The following is a 17,306-nucleotide window of genomic DNA, read 5'->3' as shown; positions in this document are numbered from 1 at the left end:
AGCGCCGGCTTCGGGCGATTGTGGGCCCCGACGCTCCCTATAATTTCTTATAACATGACCGCAAGGACTTTTAAGTCGCAGAAACATGCACTTTCGTAGTCGGAGTATGTAAAAAGTTCACAAATTGCGAAAATAGCTGCAAAAAACTGTATCTAAACAAACTTCAGATGCACAAGAATTACTCAATTTCCTTTAGAAATGACTACGCATTCAACTCAACACTATTTTTCCTTCTTTGGGCCCTGAAGCCGGCCCTGGCACTTCGTGCACTTTCAAATGGCTCGTTTTTGTTGTTTCTCAGAAAATCCATTGCGACAGAACCAATGGAAATCCCCACGTATCTTTAAAATGTAGCACACTAAAAATGTATTTCACCGCTACTTTCAAATATAAACATCAAAGCGCGCGGAATTTAAAAAGTGAAATTGACCTCTAATAATAAAGTCCCCCGAATAAGAAACTTGGCGCCAAATTCAAAACTACACTTTCACTGACGTGTCACTGCACTGAATTTCCCGCACTTGACCGCTTTTCCGCAAATTTAGTCTCGAATTGCGACAGGTGGACTAATAGCGACTTACCTGTCCATTCATGCGACTTGCTCCAACGTGCTCACTTCACGTAATGGTGAAAAGTGTGGGCTATTAGAATAGTGGAAAGTGGGATTTATTGTCTTGACGGATTTTCACTGTTATAAACGGGATCACAAGATAGTTGCTACAAGATAAGATATAAAAAGATTAAAATAACACTTCCTTGAACTCTTATCAGAATTTTGATAATCTCAGTTGATCTAGACGTAATTTTTTCGCAGGGTCCTGTAATTTAACAATAACGGACTACACACAACAAAAACAACATCCAACTGTACAAATTCAAGGTTAGTTTCATAATTATTGTCGTTAACAAGTTTACAATCGACTAATTATTACTTTTATGTGCTGCACAGATTTTTTGTTTGGAATAAAACAAATGATGCTTCGCTCGTGCTCATAACACCGCAAAAAACTTGAATAAAATGACAAGGAAAGGGAAATCGAATATATTATATTTTGTTAAAAACAGATTAGTACATAAAAATATATAAAACTATGACAACAAAAGTAAAGAAAGTAAAAACATTTTGACTAAAAAAAGCACACAGCCCTTACAATTTCGAACAAACGTACAGAAGAGAAAGACGTCCGTGCGTGATTACCCCACACGTCTAAAAGAAGCTTAAAACTACAACAAACTACGTAAAATTTCGTTCGTAGGGGAAACGTGCCTAAAAACAAAGCGCCATCTTCCGGACAAAATTTGAAGCATCCACGGCACTCTTCCCCCACTCTTAAAGCTGCATGTTTGAAAGTCCTTATCGCTACACTGATACGTATCCGCCAATTTTCGAAAACACGACTAGAATCTGAAAATTTCCATTTTTTTTTTTAATCTGTCAAAATTCCGTTGCCTTTTCTTGGGCTCTCGTACGCGATGACAACCCCATCATGGTTGGGTTTCAACACGTCGGAATCAATATTTAGTTTCTCTTCCACGTTTAAATCGGGGGCCAACACCATGCTACCGTGGGGGCCCTTCACTAGGTGTCCCACGTTGAGCCCTACGTGCACCTCGTCGCCGAGGTGGTGGTGTCCAGGCTCCTCCACCCCGAAGTTGTTCGGAACGTCATATTTTTTCAAGTCTTGTTCGATTTTCGCGTTGTTGCTCTCTGATTGGGGGAGTCCGAAATCTCGGTGCTGTTCCAAGACATTTTGGTGCTTCTGGAACTTTGTTAGAACATCTTTGAGACGACTAAGATCGAGTTCCAAGTCTTCGGAGTTGTGTACGTTGACGAAGTTAACAAACTCCATCAAGTTTTTGTCGCTAAGTTGGTTTTCCGAGCCCTCGATGATCTTAAGAAGTTCCCTCAACTGGTTCTTGTCGTAGCTAATGTTGGTACCATCGCCTTCGTTCTGGATGCTCTTCAACAAGTTAATTAGTTTGGTGTTCAATTCGTAGCGTTGCTCATTGGTGGTTGAGAGATCAAACTTCAAGTTTTGGGGGTGTGGTCTCTTATGGGCGGGGAAATTAAGGAGTTCAGGCACCTCCTCTACCGCCTCCTGAGTCATGTTCAACATCTTCACAATCTCCTCCTCCGTTCGTATATCTTCGCTCTTATTGGAAAAGAGATCCTTGGGCAGTTCTAACGTTGCTCCGCCCACAAAATCACAATCTTCTTTCTTCTCGCTCTCGCAACTTATGCAAGAACACTTCATTATGATTTCGACACGTTTTTTGAAAGTTTTGGGAGCTTCCGGATCCTTGCCGTCGCTGTGGAGCAACACCTACAAACAAAGATCTCATGTGATTGGTTACAAAGCCACGCCTCTCTACTTACGTAGTAGCATTGAGTCTCCACTGGTTGGCAGCTGTCACAGTACGGACCAATCAATTCGCCCGGTTCCGCAGGCTGGGTTTTGGGGATGCTATAACTATAGCACCACCCCACGCAAACATTGTTGTCAATAGTCACAGGTTCATACCCGGGATAAGCAACAACTTGTTGAATTCGCGTGGTTTGACATCTCGAGTACATTTCAGGGTTGAGAATGATGTTGTGCACCTACTCATGATTTATTAGATCACCCTGTAGATGGGGTTTGACTCACCTTGTGCTCCCCTCGCGACGCCCACGCCACTGTAAGCGTCGCCAAAAAGAAAACTGCCTTCAACATCACGACCTGGAAGGAACCGCTATTTTAATAAGAGTAATTTCGGGAACAGGAATTTTCGGTTAATTGCTGTGATTATTGGAGGTCAATATTCTTGTTATGGGTGACGTAATAAAGAGGCGATTGGATGAAGATTGGTTTGATGGCTATTTCCGGTCGGACTGGATATGAAAATTAGGCTTGTTTTGATGAATGCGGAATGCATGGAATATTTTTTAATCACCGCAATCATCACATTCATGCCACTGAAGCTTTGGAATGTGGAGTTGATTGGCAGCACTGCATATGTGACATTGTCAACGAAACAATTGATATTATAACAAAGGACACTATGTTAATGTCGGTATAGTGTTGGGCGGCATGACAAATGCAAATCGTGTTGGGAAAGTCCGGTCCTGTGATTTTGTTCGCTTGATTAGTACCAATTTTATCGTAATAAACGTGAGAAAACAAGGTCACGATGTGTTTACATGCTAAATAAGTGACTTTTGTGAGCATCAGTTTCAGTCAAAACACTCGCGTGACGTAATGGTGGACCAATGACGAGCCTTCTGGCTGGTGCGTCATTTGCGTGCCCCAATTGCGGGTCACTTTTTCTTCTTATTCAAATAAATGTTGGTTATTCTTGAAACTTCAAGGTTTTTTCTCAAAAAATATTCATTAGATTCTTTGGTCATGAAAAGAGACCCGGAACGTTCTTGCAAAAACCGGTAATAAAGCCCGCGAGTCCATCAAAGAAAAACTTGGTAAACATTCCTCGCGATTTCCCAAGGCCAAATCCATAATAACACTTCAAACTAACAATTAATATCTATCGAAGGAAAAAAAATCGTTTCGGAAAACGCGCTGTTGCCACCTCGGCTTTCACGATTTTCGTGCACTTTTCCCACACCACCCATAAATAACCGTCGAACTAAAACTATAAAACACTGGCAGACATAAAAACGGGCCGTGGGCGTTTTATCTAAGAAATTACGTCACTCAGGTGGGTCATTCACATATCTGCACCTTTTCATTCATAATTCCGTCCTCCGAAGCGGTACTCTCACTCAGATCAAGAAAAAAAAAAATTCGAACATCGGGTCACGTGACGCGATTTTTACACCGGCCGACTAGTTTCGATCTAGTTCACCATCAGGGACACTCGAAACAAAAAACGACGCAAAAAACCACCACCGAAACATGAAAAAACTAGTCAAATTAACTTACACACGATCGGGGTTGGCTGTGAAACGCTGCGCTTTTGTTTCGTACGACGCACAACTGTTGGTTCTTTTCACAACATTTAAATCAAGATCGCTAGTGAAAGGTCACGAAACAACTGAGAATCTACTTGTTCTTGTAAGGTAACTTGATCTCATAACACCTGTTCGATGACGCGGGAGATTTGAATGGCGAGGACGGGAGATGAGCGGTTTAAAAAGAATAAAATTTATTTTTTAGATCTGTTACAGGAGAGGGTTTTTAGAGTTCCTCGAAGAAAGCGACTCGGGACTTTGTCGATCCTGATTTGCTTTTTTTTAACGTGGAATATTTATTTTCGCCGAGTTTCACTTGTTCGCTGTGTAATTGGTCCAATTCCGTTTGTTTGTCGGCGACTTTCAAAACGGCGATTTCAGTGCGCAGGTCGCGCAGTTGGTCTTGCAGGTGCTTTTGCTTCTGGATACAGAAACCCCTTAAACAAAACACAAAAAGGCGGTCAAGGAGGCTCTAAAACACTGAAATTTAGAATTTTAACACTTTTGACAGTTTGAGGTAAAGCATTAATTGATATGAAAAGTGTCATAATGGCACCATCCTAGACATTAGTTGGTAGCCCTGTTTGTTTTGCAATGTCACTGATACGTTTTTGGTGACAAAACAGAGCTGCCAACCCGAAAAAACGGAATAACCAACCTTTCCTTCTCGATTTCCAGCGACAACTGATCAGTGTCGGCGTTTGCGAGGTCGTACGGACTCAGCGACAAGTTCAAATCAGGGGAAGTCCCCATGTCGCCATCTAACAACGCCAAATCGGCCCCCATACACGGACTCAAAGGCGAAGAATACAAAGTAGTAACAGACTGTAAATCGAAAATCACTAAAAAATTGACACACACCGTCATCTTTACATGCAGTTAGATAAGCAAAATCTCCATTTCCCCGTTAGATGACACTAGCACAACAAATTTTGACATTAAGCCAAATTTAAGCGTCTTCAGACTACAAAAGAAATGTTGCCAACCATGCAAAACTTTTAACCCTTTACCGAAATCGGACTCGCTGTCGTGGATCCTGTATATGACCCTCGACTTAAAAAATCCAACAGTTTCTCTTTGGCTAGTTTTTCAGCAGCTCGCGCCTTCAATAACTCGTCTTTTAAACGATTGGCTTCGGCTGCTCGTCTTTCGGAATCTTCGACCAATCGCGCGGTCAGTAGTTCAGCTTCGCGGGTTTTACGTTCTAGAGTGACTTTTTCTTCTTCTTTGCGCATGGCGCTGAGACGTAAGCGGGTGATTTCTTGCTCGGCTTCGGAAGCCTTTTGACTTAGAAGAATGGCTTCTTCTTCGGCGACGCGGCTCTTCTCGGCAAGGAGATCCGCACTCTCTTCCGATCGTTTCTAAATAAAACAATGAAGGAAATGTCAAACAAATAGAAATTTAGTACCAGAGCCTCGTTCGCCAACCGGATTTCTTCTTGGTATTGTAACAACCGTTGCTCCAGATTGGCTCTCTCCCGCTCCGCCTCCTCTCTGAGTTGCTTCTCACGCGCTAGCCGGTTCCTCTCGATTTGGCGCCTCTGCTTCTCTTCTTTCGCCGCCGCTTTCATTTGTTGGAGTTCCATGGAGTCGGGCTTTCGCCGACGCATGAATAAATCGTGGTTACCCATGCAGAGGTCCAGAATCTGAAAAAGAACACAGTTAAACTAGAAAGGGGCGTGGCTGTTAGTAGTGGGTGGAGTCATATCGGAGTTTGATGCTAGAAGTGGGTGGGGTTAGATGTCCACGCCCACACTTGTTACCTCCTTACCAGTTTATTCATCCTGACTTTCTGGCTGAAGAAAACGAAATTTGGCGAGTTCTTGTCAACAGGTTTGATAATAAACTTCTTATCGTCGAAACTGATGTGTCTTATTTCCGCCCACGTGAAGGTTGTCTTTGGTTGTAATTTATTTTCTTTCTCGTAGATGTTCAGCCCCAGGGGCGTCACCCCTAACCATAATTCTGTCTCTTTTTTGTTCATTATGGGGAAATAGTTTACGCCGTACATATCGAGATCTTGCGCGATTTTTAGGTATTCCATCTCGGCCTCATCTCTTGACATTCCGCGGTGATCCGAGTACCAGACTCTTATCCGCTCCTCCCACATATCCAGTGTCATCTGGTATTGGTCAATTACGCGTTGGGGTAACAAATCCTCATTGGCCAACATTCCTGGCTTGTAGGTGTCTAGATCAAAATCTCCAAACTGGAAAGTGAGGTTAGTAACAATTGGGGTTAAATAGGGGGTCACCTTGGCTTGTACAGCGTAACTTGCGAGTAAAACTGAGGCCTCTGGAGGACAATAAACGTCCATGGAGAGTATGGCTTGTTTGACTTGGAGGAAGAAGTAGTGCTTTGTCACTTCTTGGACAAGTTCTTCAGCAACTTCCTCAGGGTAAAACTTTGCAAAGAACATGAAGGAAACTGTGCTCTGGGGGTCTTTTTGGATGCTTTGGTCTTGTACTAAAACTCAAAATCAAACCACATGCTCATTTTTGATTGGTTAGATACCTTTCTTATCTAACTTTAACCAAGATATGAATCCTTTGGAATCCTCAAACTGAAGTCCAAAATACCACGTCTCTCGCAGTCCGATTGTCCGACAAACCAGTTCGAACAAATCTCGACCTGTGGCTCGCCACTACAAAGTCGGATTTAGCAAAAAAGTGGAGTTTAATGCGTAAACAAACCTGTAAATTAAACTCTAACTCTGCGTCCAAAGTGCACACTTTTACTGGGAAGCTCTTCTCGGACTTCTTTTTACGAAACGGAGACATTTTTTCTAACATAATAGGAGTAAAATCACAACATTCGCATTATTTAATCGTAAATAATAACAATAACAATGTATAAGGCACTAGTACGGGCATTTCGGTTGACATTGACAGCTGTCAAAGTACAGGCATGCCAACGACACTACCAACCTCGGAGTTAAAAGCACTAAGGAGTTTTTGGTGGGATTTCAATCAAGTAAGGAATTTATCTACTGGCTATCTATTCTGTTTCATACTAACAAAGTCTCTTTATTGATGACGTCGCGCAAAGTTTAGCGACTGACACTACCGATTCAAGTTTAAAATGATTAAAGTTTTAGCGACATTTTGAGGGATATGGAGTGTTGTAATGACAAAGTTCGTTATGGTAGATATAACTAAATCGTGATGAAAATTATTTGTAAAAGCGCGTAGTTTTTAAAAAGAATACTTTTTTAATTTACGCAATCGTTTGAAAAAAATCGTATAATATGCCATTCCGAGCAAAAATCGTTTTTTCTGCTTCGGTTGTTAATGTCTGCCTCACTCCGTTCAGCTGGACACACGAACAGGCTCAACATACAAAGCTTCGTTTTTTACTCTTCTCATGACATAATGTTCTATTTTAGTTTAGCAAACTACTGGGCGGGTAGCAGAAGATTTTGCGCAGCTATAAAAAATATATAATAAAAAAATGCATAAAATTACGAATTTCCTAGAAGATCTTTTAGGGTTGGAAAATAATTTGAATAAAAAAAATAAATAAACAAAAACAACAAGAAATCTCTACGACAAAGCTGTTGTTTTATCAATTAAACTCTCCTCACAAACGCACTAATCTGTCTAACTGAAATGGTAATGCAACCCAGGTCACAAAAAATTTCGACTCGAAATTCAGTTTTCGACCGAAAATCAAAGACGAAATTATTATCAACCAGTCGCTAAGTAATGACGTGATATGCTATGTTCGTCCGACCGCCACCAGGGGAAAAAGTGTCGATAGCGACAATATAAATTTCGACTCGAAATTGTGAATCAGAATAGATTAGAATAGATACTTGATCCGCAGTTGCTTGGTGTTTCAAGTATAAAATAAGCTTCGGAATAAAGGACGTGTGTCTGAGAGTGGGTATTTTGACAATCATCAAGAAAATTTTAGATAAACAACAGTCAATTTGTCATTTCAGGGCTGTCAATTTTTTAAAAAGTAACAATAGCGTAGTTAAACTAAAAAAATTGTTCCGTTCCTTTAATAAAAAAAATACAAAAATGTCATTTCCTATTAATTATTTCAATGTTCCGGTTTTCGGTTTATTCGTATCCTCAAGAACTGAAGAAGATCTCCAACGCTTCAAATATTTCTTTTTTAGTAAATTTTACTACAAAAGAAAAATCTGAAAAATTGGAGGATGAGGCACACCAAATTCCAAATTCACTACAAGATGGCGACGTTTCCTGGACTCCATTTTTTTTAAAACTTTGCTTGGGTTTTAATGTCGGACTAATTTTCCATTGAGGCTCCCTCTAATTTAAAAGACTTCAAAGGAAAACAAGCCCGACAACAAAACGTTTCGGTTTTTTCTTGCAGTATCTTCAACAATGTCATGATCAAAGACAATTTGAGAGTTTCAAATATTTTTTGTATTGGCTCTGTAAAATATCAAAAAAACGAAGTTTGGCAGGCTCTAATGTTATTTCCATGTTGGTATCTCTACTTTTTTGGGTTTGACATTCAAAACTTCAAAGCCGACGGTTTAGGTCAACTCACAGAGCCAACACTTGGTTTCAAAGCCCACTTGACAACACAACAAAAAAAACATTTTAAAATCTGTAAAAAATGGAACTAAAAGCGACATACGTCTTGTCACCCAAAGCCCACTTTATCGTAAAATTAATCCCACAAACAATGCAAAAATAAACAAACTAATCTTGGATTGGTTACCACTTCATTTATATTCCGATAAGCGCCGTCCTTGAAAACAATTAAAAGTCTGTCTATTAATAAAACCACCATGTCGTCCCAGCAACAGTTCGAAAGCGTAGAAAAACTCCTCTCCAAACTACCCCCTGAAGACCACCACCTCGTCCGAAACGTCATTTACGGCAAACCCACCACGTACGTCGAAATTTCACTGTTTTTCTTATCAATAACCTCACTTTATCTCCCCAGCCAACTAGATCTACCTGATGCGGAATCCAAGGCTCGCGACTACGACTTGGAGCTCGTCGCTTGTCGATTTGGGAGCGCCCCCGAACAACTCAGAGCACCGAGACTCGTTCGTGTGGGCATCTTTCAGAATAAACTTCCTTTGAAACCTAATGCGGCGATAAGGGAGCAAAGAGATGCTTTGTACAAGCTCGCCGACAGAGCGATCGAGACGGCGGCGAAGGCGGGGGTGAACGTCTTTTGTTTCCAGGAGGCATGGAGTAAGATTTTACCGCACTGAGATGAGCGACTTACACTTGTTTTTAGCAATGCCCTTCGCTTTTTGTACGAGGGAGAAGTCGCCTTGGTGCGAGTACGCCGAGGAAGCCGAATCTGGACCCACCACCGCCTTCTTGAAAGAGGTAACGTGTGTCTCTGATTGGAGCAGGAGTGTTTTCAAATGTCGGTGTCTTTTAGTTGGCAAAACGTTACAATATGGTCATAATCTCCCCTATTTTGGAACGGGATGAAGTCCACGGTCAAACCATCTGGAATACTGCCGTGGTCATCGACAACTACGGCGATTTCCTGGGGAAGCATCGCAAGAACCACATTCCTAGAATTGGGGATTTCAACGAATCCACGTATTACTTCGAGGGGAACACCGGACACCCCGTTTTCCAGGTACCATCATTCTTATTAATCGTAGAAAATTTTTTGTATGCAACACTATAGACGGAATTTGGGAGAATCGCCATAAATATCTGCTACGGCCGCCACCACCCTCTCAACTGGCTGATGTTCGGCATCAATGGGGCGGAAATCGTCTTCAATCCCTCAGCCACCGTCGGCGAGCTAAGCGAGCCATTGTGGGGCATCGAGGCAAGGAATGCCGCCATCGCCAACAGCTACTTCACCTGCGCCATCAACAGAGTGGGCACGGAAGTGTTTGAGACGGAATTCACCTCCGGGGACGGAAAACCGGCGCATAAAGACTTCGGTTACTTCTATGGTTCTAGTTATGTCGCGGCGCCCAACGGGTCCCGCTCACAGGTCAGTGCTACCAACATGTAAAAATAATTCAAAGCCGCCGTTTATGTACTTCTAGGGTCTCTCTCGTACGCACACCGGCCTCCTCGTCGCCGAGCTCGACCTCAACCTCTGTCGGCAAGTCAGGGATCATTGGAGCTTTCAGGTAAAAACAAAAATCCTCAAATTGTTAAACATGTTTCTATACACAGATGACGCAACGTCTGGATATGTACGCCGCCTCTTTGACAAGAGCAGTGAGCCCCGATTTCGTACCACAAATAATAAAAAAATAACTTACAATGTAAAATCTTTCGAGAACGATAGAAGATATTCTATTTTTCTTAAGCAACTTTTGATTTTATTTTTCGATTCCGTTTTCACTTCCGGGAAATGATCGTTAGGAAACGTCTTACTAAAAGACGATTTTTCTTGTTTTTTCTTCGAGGCCGACGCCAGGAGGGTATGGAGGTCGGAAAGAGCACACTGCACGTAGAAGTTTCGCTCACTGGAGTTGGGCCCCGCGAGAATTTGATCCAGGTCTTGGCGGAGGAGCGCGAAGTTCTCCGTGTCGGCCACGATCCAATCACTCTGAAATTCAAGCGATTAAAGGACCTGGGGGAGCTTCCCCAGACGTCATACCTCCACACACTGCATCTCTATACTCTTAACAGAACTTTCAAAATCCTCAAAGTTCTGATTGCTCTTCAAACACAACGAGATGGTAACCACGCACGTCACCACCTCCTTGCTGAAGTCGTGGTGCTCCCCGTTGAAATATCGCGCCGCGAAAGCGTACGCCCCCACGACATTAATCAAATTGTATCTAACACAGTCTGCTGGCTCTCTCTTCTGCAAATGATTAATTAGATGAGTCAAGACTGGGGTCGAACGTACTGAAATCTCCTTGAAGTCCTTGATTTTGATGACCTGGGGGCACTCTTTCTTGTAGTCTTGTGACGTCTCCACCTCTTCCACGGTTTTTGACGTGTGGGACCACCACGGGGTCCACGACATTATGTACTTTGTGACGTCTTCTGACCTGAAATTGGACGTTAGAAGACACCACAGCCCCCACGTGGCTTACTTTAAGAACGCTATGAACTCCTGTTGTTCATCATTGGTCAGTTTCTCCCAAACTTGGTCGGCGTTGTCTAAATCCACGCCTTTGAGTCGTTCCGTGATGTCGTTTATATCTTCATCATCTGAATCTAGCGCGTCGTCGTCTTCTAAGTTGTTCCGTCTTAGAATCTCCAGCATCTTTCTCTTGGATTCTTCGTTGTTTTCCTGCGCTAGTTCCTCCTCCACACAGTTCTTGTAGAATTCCTCGGAGCATTGTAAGTGGGTTTGGGATTGGTAACATGTCAACGAGCAATACTTGACCCCACATTTGGGGCACGCGTACTTCGCTAAAGCGTTGTCGCAACTGTAAAAAATATAACCTCACTTTTGTAGTGTAGAACGGGGGACTTACAGTTCGCAGGTGTTGGAGGCGTCTAATTCGATGATTTTTGCTTTAGACATTCCGATTTGGGACAAAAAGAACTTCGAAACTGTTTATTGACAAAAAAGACAATGACAGCTAAGGCGCTAACTTTGAGGTTAGGAACTAGACATGGCTACTTGATCGCGTCGAACTAGCTTTGATAGCGTACTATTGTTCTAGTGCTAGGGCTATTGTTGATACTAGTGGGCTCACCCTCTCTACACTACTACTATTGATTAGGCCCAATTTTCCTCAAACTAGAATCTAGTAAATAATCCGTGAATCGATCAATTGGGGTTATAATAAACGGAATGACTGCTAGGCCTACTGTAGTAACTAGAGACTTCCTAGTAGTCTTAGCTAACTTAGTTTTAGCTAGTAAAAACTTAGTTAAAGCACAAACTCTGTTAATAGTATAACCTGGAATGTACACCGACGCTAGCAACTGCCAAATTAGAGTATCAGTAGCAGCAAAAGCTGTCTTTTTGGCACAGGTAGAGTCCCCCTGAGTCCGCTAAAACAACAATTTATACAACCTTCAAGTGGGTTAAAATCATTCTACTTTGTAGGCTATCGAAGTTTTGTCGGCCGTGTCCGCAAAGACGTACAAATGCGCGATGCCGTACGAAACGTACACCCATTTCTTCCCAATGAAGTCTCTTAGGGCTTCGCCACATTCATTGGCGTAACCTAAAAATTAAAACTCATGGAAGCCCCCTAAAATTGCGTATTACCCAGAAGTCGCAACGGGGAGTCCTTATAAACGTCGTATTCCCGCGTTGGAATAGTCATTCTGTTTGTTTTTTGGGGTAATTCGTCGAAAAAAAATCGTGATGACAGTTCGGGAAGAGAGGTTATGTCACCCCGGTGACAGTTTCAAATGAAAAATAACTAGATGAGGTTTTTAGTGACGGGATGAGACGGAGATTTGATAATGAAAGAAATTGGGAAAAATAGCGAAGATTTTTATTATTTTGATTATGTTGTAAGAATAGTGACATTGGGTTGGCGGTACCATAATTTATGCTCTGTACGGAAGATCCATCAACGGCCTGTTGGTCTAGGGGTATGATTCTCGCTTCGGGTGCGAGAGGTCCCGGGTTCAAATCCCGGACAGGCCCTCGATCATTTTTTTTCTTTTCTTTATTCCTTGTATAACATTTCTCAATTCCAATTCCAATTCAACGGCTTAATATGATAGAAAATAACTTTTTAAAAAATGATAAAATAATTTATTTTCCTTTTAAATATTTGTAATTTTCAAAAACGACCGCTCCGTTTACGCCCTGTGAATTTCGAGTCGGCCCTGACATCCTTCATTTGTCTCCTTCGCCGTTCTTTTTTTTCTAAAATCCAGTCACGACTTTTCTTTAACGGTTTTCCTCGGGCTTTTTTGTTTTGTTCTCTTTTTGCAATGTACGAAACACCTGTAAATGTTAGATAATAGGAATACAGCGCAATTAACGATAACGATCAATTAATTTTGATAAAAACTAAAAATAAATTTTGTTTGATATTGTGCAATAGCTTGACTTTAAATGCCAATTCAGCAAAACCTTCATTTGAAGTCAGGTTGGCCGAGCGGTCTAAGGCGCCAGATTTAAGCTCTGGTTCTCGAAAGAGAGCGTGGGTTCGAACCCCACACCTGACAATCAATTTTTTTGTAATTTTTAATCACCCAATTTTATAATTTTTGGATGTAAATAAAAATGACATCACCAGATTTGTTTTAGTTCGATTTTTTATGGTGTTATATAGAATTCCAGCGGAAATAAAGAAATTCCTTGAAAAATCGATACGATTATCGCAATGCTTGAAAACGAATGAGACGAGAGTCCATGGTTCGAATCCAAGTGCGAGCAGTTTTTTTTATCGCGAATTCGTCGGAAAACTAACTAGTTTCAATTATAATTATGATTTTTGATTAATCTTGTTAATTATAACGCAAAGTTGAGTAAAAACTTCTAATTCTAAAATTTCCTCATTATAAAGGGTCATCAAAAACAAAAAGCATGTTTCAATCCCAATGGGAACATTTTTTTTTGACACAAATCTTTATGTTCACAATTAAAAACTCACCTTGGCTAGCCCCTTCCGTCCCCAGGCCCTGAGGGAGCGGTACGTTTCCCCCCGTCATCAGTACCAAAAAGAACTTCTTTGCCTTTGTAGAATTGGGGAAATCCACAACGACGCCCCCATAAAATCCCGCTTTCATGGCTTGAGCAGTAACCAACTCCATTTGCTCGCTATTTTCCGGGTAAAATTGAAAGACAGCCCTCGCAGATCGGCTCTAAAACCCCCAAAATAACGAACAAAACATCCACTTTTTTGTAAACATACCAAACAAGCGTAAAGACTACTAAAAAATTTATACAGCCTCTGAACAGGTTTATGGGACGCCTTATCAGCATTACACAACCACTGCAGGGCTGAGATACTGATAGCCCCATCAAACGTCCCAGCCCTGAAGGGACACCCTTGTCCCATGTCTGTCAAGAGGGCGTCCCCTTCAATTTCTCTTTCCAGAGCAATATCTAGAAATGGTGTTAATTTACCAGTTTTTTGAGCAAAAGAAGTACCTAGCATAGCCGGTGAGATATCCATGCCAACCCAGAAGTGGCCCTTTTCGTCCAAAACGCCCCCACTCAACCCAGAGCCACATCCTATATCCAATAAATAGCAACTTTGGTCTTCAGGCAACACCAACAACTCCACGGCTCGTTCACTCATTTGCATTTGAATGTCAATAATACGGGAACTAAAAAAAGGTCATAGTAAGCCAAAAGGAGGTCTCAGAGAGTGGTACTCACTTGTGGGTGTATTTCCGAGCTTCATTTTCGCTGTAGAACTAAAAGTGAGGTTAGGTTGTATAATAAGATTAGATTTTAGGGAAATTAAACGTACGATTTCTGGAGGGGCTTGGTGCTCCGGTCGAGACATCGAGAACAGTGTTGAGGCACAATAAGTGACGAAAGAAAAACGTGTGAAACTTAAAGTTCGAGTGACTAACTTCACACCATTCAAAATTGACACATTGACACATTCCACGCGAGTTGTTTTGACTTGAACTTGCTGCCTGCTTCACAAAGTCGCCCCATTTATTTTATTTAAAACACGTCTCGTTTTTCTGGGTATTTGACAATGTTTTGGAATAATAACTGATTAAAAAAATCAAACTATTTTTTTTGTCTTCACATTCCACGCGACTTGTTACCATGTGAAGTTGATTATCAATTCAAAAAGTGGCGGGCATTATTTTTTTTTAACATGTGGTCATTTGGAATCTATATCAGCTTTTTGTAAGTTGATACTCTGTTATTTTACCTAACGCTATGGACGTACAAAGCGTATCGTAATTCATTTCAAATTGAGGTGAAATAGCAGGTTTAAATCTAGATGTTTAGTTCTAGATGATGATTGAAATGAAAGTAATAATAGTCATTACAAGTGAATAAGTGTCTGTCGTCGTGATATATTTGGTTTTTAAGTTTGGTAAAAAAAATATAATTATTCAGTAGAATCACGAGAAAGTGAGGATTGCCATTTTGGCTCCTTGGCCATGACCAACTCCCTGCCAATTTTTTCCGACCTTAACACCAACATTCGTTTAATTCAAAACAAATTATCAGTTGCAGCCAAAAAAAGTGTTTAAAATATATTTTAGGTATTAAATATTTATTTTGTTTCATTCATTTTATTTTGACATGATAACGATGCAATGTTGAAACCATTTTTCATTAATAAATTTTTCTCGTTTATTGCGACAAACCATGAAAACCCCGACAATCGCCATCTTATTTTTTTTGTCCACGACCAACTCCCTTCAGAATTTTTTCCAAACCTATCTTCACAGAAGTCTCGTCATCATAAGTTCAAATTTCTCCTCATGGGATGAAAGATTGGAACTAATTTTCAAACTTGAAGTACCAAAAGTTCTTATGGTACCACCCCCACAGTCAAATGAAGCTACTTTTAAAGGAACCCACACGGTACTCGTTGAAGACACTCTAAATACCCTAACAGCGACCCTGAAAACTTTCAAAGATCAAGTGAATACACGCTCGCGTTTCCTTGTCATCGTTCAGAGTATCATGACTGAAGATGACGTGAAACACGCGTTCGAAACGTTGTGGGACCACTTTGTTTACAACGTTGTGCTGTACGTCAATTGGACGAGGTTCGTCACGTGGTACCCGTACAACAAGGAAAGTAAGTGTGGTACTACTGTTAGAGTTGTACCAGTCAATCAGACGGATCCTTACAAAGATAAAATCCCTAGAGATCTTTATCAGTGTACTGTTAACATAACTTCGTCACCAATGGGTTCCGCGATAAAAAACGCCTTATCGGACGACCCAGGATACGGAATTTTGATAATGAATGGACTAGCGCATGGTCTTAATCTCAAATTCTTGTACTTAGAAGAGAATCTTCCGTACAATGAGATAGCCCGAGCTAACTTCACGTGGGTACCTTTGATTCAAGATATGACGGTACGAAAAATTGACATGGCCATCTTGCTTGCGAGTAAAAGCGTCCACGCTTCCATTGAAGAGGTCGAAATGTCTGCAAGTTTCTTCGAAATGAACGTGCATTTTGTGGTACCACCGCGCAGGAGGATCCGCAACCCCGCAAAGATCTTCGAAGTTTTCCCTGGGATTCTATGGGCTTTGGTGTTTAGTTCCCTCGTGATGTTAGTGACGTTCTGGAAGCTCCTTACGAAGACCCAATGGCTAAGTACCATCTGGTACATGACCAAGTTCCTGTTACAGGGCGCGGCCGAACCACCAAACTCTCCAAACTTAAAACTGCTCTACATCTTCTTATTTTTCTTTATTCTTCACATCAACTGGTTCTACTCTAGCCAAATGAGTGGGGTTTTCGTCATTCCTAGTTACGAACCCAAAATCCGCAATTTAAACGACTTGGTTTCCAGTCAGAAACCTCTGAAGTTCTACAATCTTTATTTGCGCATTATTGAAAGTATGAATGCGAAAGCTGCTGAAATTATCACCAAGAGAAGATTACCACAAAACGAAACACTAACTCTTGAGCAGTACACAGTTAACTTCATCAAGAAGTTAGACTACGTCACAATTGTAGGAGATGTTCCTATCTTCACGTACGTTAAGAACCCAGAAAAGTTACAAGTGTTGTACGACCGCAACTTTCACGAAGTTAACCACTTCTTCTTCGTCCGCAGAGGCTTTCCATTGCTTGATAGAATTAACATCGAGATGTTGCACGTGAAAGAAAGCGGTTTGATATGGAAATGGTTGTACGACGCTACTGTTAAAACCAAAACGCTGGTTTTACCGAATTTTGAACAGATAATGGTTTTGGAGATCGGAGATTTCTTTTATCTTTTCGCGATTTTGGCTATTGGGTTGGTGGGGGCAACTCTCGTATTTTTTTATGAGGCAGCCAAAGGAAAGAAATAATGAACACAGTGCGATCGTAAAAAATATTCGAGGCAGGGCTACCAACAGATTTTAATTTGCAGAGTTTGCTAAAATGGCCGATTATGTCACGTTTTACAAATCTCGCACTGTAAGAATTTTACGGCTCTCCAGCAAATGCCGCAAACATCGCAGTCGAGCGGAAAAATCCTATTTTGAGTTGCTCGAATGAAAATAACTATTTACTTTTGAATTTATCATTTTAAAGTTTTGTTGTATTCGCCATTTTAATATGTTACCGAGTGTTCGTAAAAGATATTTAATAAAAAAAACCTTAAATTTTTTTTGCATTTGTTATTACATTTTTTATATTCTTCAGATTCCTTTTAAACAAGAACAAAAATGTAAAACTGAAGTCTCAGAGAAACGCAGTAAAATAAAACACAAATGGGCTAAAACAAAAATAAAGACAAATCAAAAAATTAAACAACGTAAACAACATAGGTGTGAAGTTATCTAGAGCAAAATTAAAATTTTAGTCC

General features: G+C 41.0%; 6 protein-coding genes and 2 non-coding genes across 8 annotated transcripts; 3 read left to right on the top strand and 5 right to left on the bottom strand.

Moving 5' to 3' along the window:
- Nucleotides 1–1,392: 1,392 nt before the first annotated feature.
- On the bottom strand, nucleotides 1,393–4,057 carry LOC148177404 (uncharacterized). Its single transcript, XM_088033049.1, has 4 exons — nucleotides 3,921–4,057; nucleotides 2,649–2,720; nucleotides 2,378–2,602; nucleotides 1,393–2,324 (listed from the first exon to the last, which is right to left on the bottom strand). Exons 2-4 carry the CDS (start codon nucleotides 2,712–2,714, stop codon nucleotides 1,428–1,430), a joined length of 1,188 nt encoding a protein of 395 aa, XP_087889175.1. The 5' UTR covers nucleotides 2,715–2,720; nucleotides 3,921–4,057; the 3' UTR covers nucleotides 1,393–1,427.
- Nucleotides 4,058–4,126: 69 nt separating this feature from the next.
- On the bottom strand, nucleotides 4,127–6,887 carry Mer (ezrin/radixin/moesin family protein merlin). The gene is made up of 8 exons (XM_088033048.1): nucleotides 6,642–6,887; nucleotides 6,463–6,592; nucleotides 6,203–6,414; nucleotides 5,720–6,157; nucleotides 5,358–5,594; nucleotides 4,960–5,310; nucleotides 4,608–4,774; nucleotides 4,127–4,386 (listed from the first exon to the last, which is right to left on the bottom strand). Exons 1-8 carry the CDS (start codon nucleotides 6,738–6,740, stop codon nucleotides 4,176–4,178), a joined length of 1,845 nt encoding a protein of 614 aa, XP_087889174.1. The 5' UTR covers nucleotides 6,741–6,887; the 3' UTR covers nucleotides 4,127–4,175.
- Nucleotides 6,888–8,645: 1,758 nt separating this feature from the next.
- pyd3 (beta-ureidopropionase pyd3) lies at nucleotides 8,646–10,231 on the top strand. The gene is made up of 7 exons (XM_088032515.1): nucleotides 8,646–8,820; nucleotides 8,875–9,131; nucleotides 9,178–9,272; nucleotides 9,328–9,534; nucleotides 9,586–9,903; nucleotides 9,959–10,045; nucleotides 10,092–10,231. The coding sequence occupies exons 1-7, from the start codon at nucleotides 8,717–8,719 to the stop codon at nucleotides 10,173–10,175; spliced, it is 1,152 nt and encodes a 383-aa protein (XP_087888641.1). The 5' UTR covers nucleotides 8,646–8,716; the 3' UTR covers nucleotides 10,176–10,231.
- LOC148177401 (zinc finger HIT domain-containing protein 2) lies at nucleotides 10,065–11,445 on the bottom strand. The gene is made up of 5 exons (XM_088032516.1): nucleotides 11,354–11,445; nucleotides 10,967–11,305; nucleotides 10,777–10,921; nucleotides 10,522–10,731; nucleotides 10,065–10,470 (listed from the first exon to the last, which is right to left on the bottom strand). Exons 1-5 carry the CDS (start codon nucleotides 11,401–11,403, stop codon nucleotides 10,177–10,179), a joined length of 1,038 nt encoding a protein of 345 aa, XP_087888642.1. The 5' UTR covers nucleotides 11,404–11,445; the 3' UTR covers nucleotides 10,065–10,176.
- LOC148177400 (mitochondrial fission process protein 1) lies at nucleotides 11,425–12,240 on the bottom strand. The gene is made up of 3 exons (XM_088032517.1): nucleotides 12,100–12,240; nucleotides 11,928–12,055; nucleotides 11,425–11,879 (listed from the first exon to the last, which is right to left on the bottom strand). Exons 1-3 carry the CDS (start codon nucleotides 12,155–12,157, stop codon nucleotides 11,595–11,597), a joined length of 471 nt encoding a protein of 156 aa, XP_087888643.1. The 5' UTR covers nucleotides 12,158–12,240; the 3' UTR covers nucleotides 11,425–11,594.
- Nucleotides 12,241–12,414: 174 nt separating this feature from the next.
- On the top strand, nucleotides 12,415–12,486 carry TRNAP-CGG (transfer RNA proline (anticodon CGG)). Its single transcript has one exon. It is a non-coding gene; the product is annotated as a tRNA-Pro (tRNA).
- An 88-nt stretch (nucleotides 12,487–12,574) lies between these two features.
- On the bottom strand, nucleotides 12,575–14,435 carry LOC148177397 (18S rRNA (guanine-N(7))-methyltransferase). Its single transcript, XM_088031857.1, has 6 exons — nucleotides 14,270–14,435; nucleotides 14,176–14,213; nucleotides 13,945–14,123; nucleotides 13,706–13,899; nucleotides 13,445–13,655; nucleotides 12,575–12,792 (listed from the first exon to the last, which is right to left on the bottom strand). The coding sequence occupies exons 1-6, from the start codon at nucleotides 14,303–14,305 to the stop codon at nucleotides 12,626–12,628; spliced, it is 825 nt and encodes a 274-aa protein (XP_087887983.1). The 5' UTR covers nucleotides 14,306–14,435; the 3' UTR covers nucleotides 12,575–12,625.
- Nucleotides 12,933–13,016, top strand: TRNAL-UAA (transfer RNA leucine (anticodon UAA)). Its single transcript has one exon. It is a non-coding gene; the product is annotated as a tRNA-Leu (tRNA).
- Nucleotides 14,436–17,306: the final 2,871 nt, after the last annotated feature.

Source organism: Gnatocerus cornutus, chromosome 3 (genome assembly GCF_029298725.1).
Source record: "Gnatocerus cornutus isolate USDA-ARS CGAHR chromosome 3, icGnaCorn1.1, whole genome shotgun sequence".
NCBI lineage: Eukaryota > Metazoa > Arthropoda > Insecta > Coleoptera > Tenebrionidae > Gnatocerus > Gnatocerus cornutus.
The sequence above is the reverse complement of the archived record's forward strand: the minus strand, read 5'-3'. Positions and strand labels throughout refer to the sequence as shown.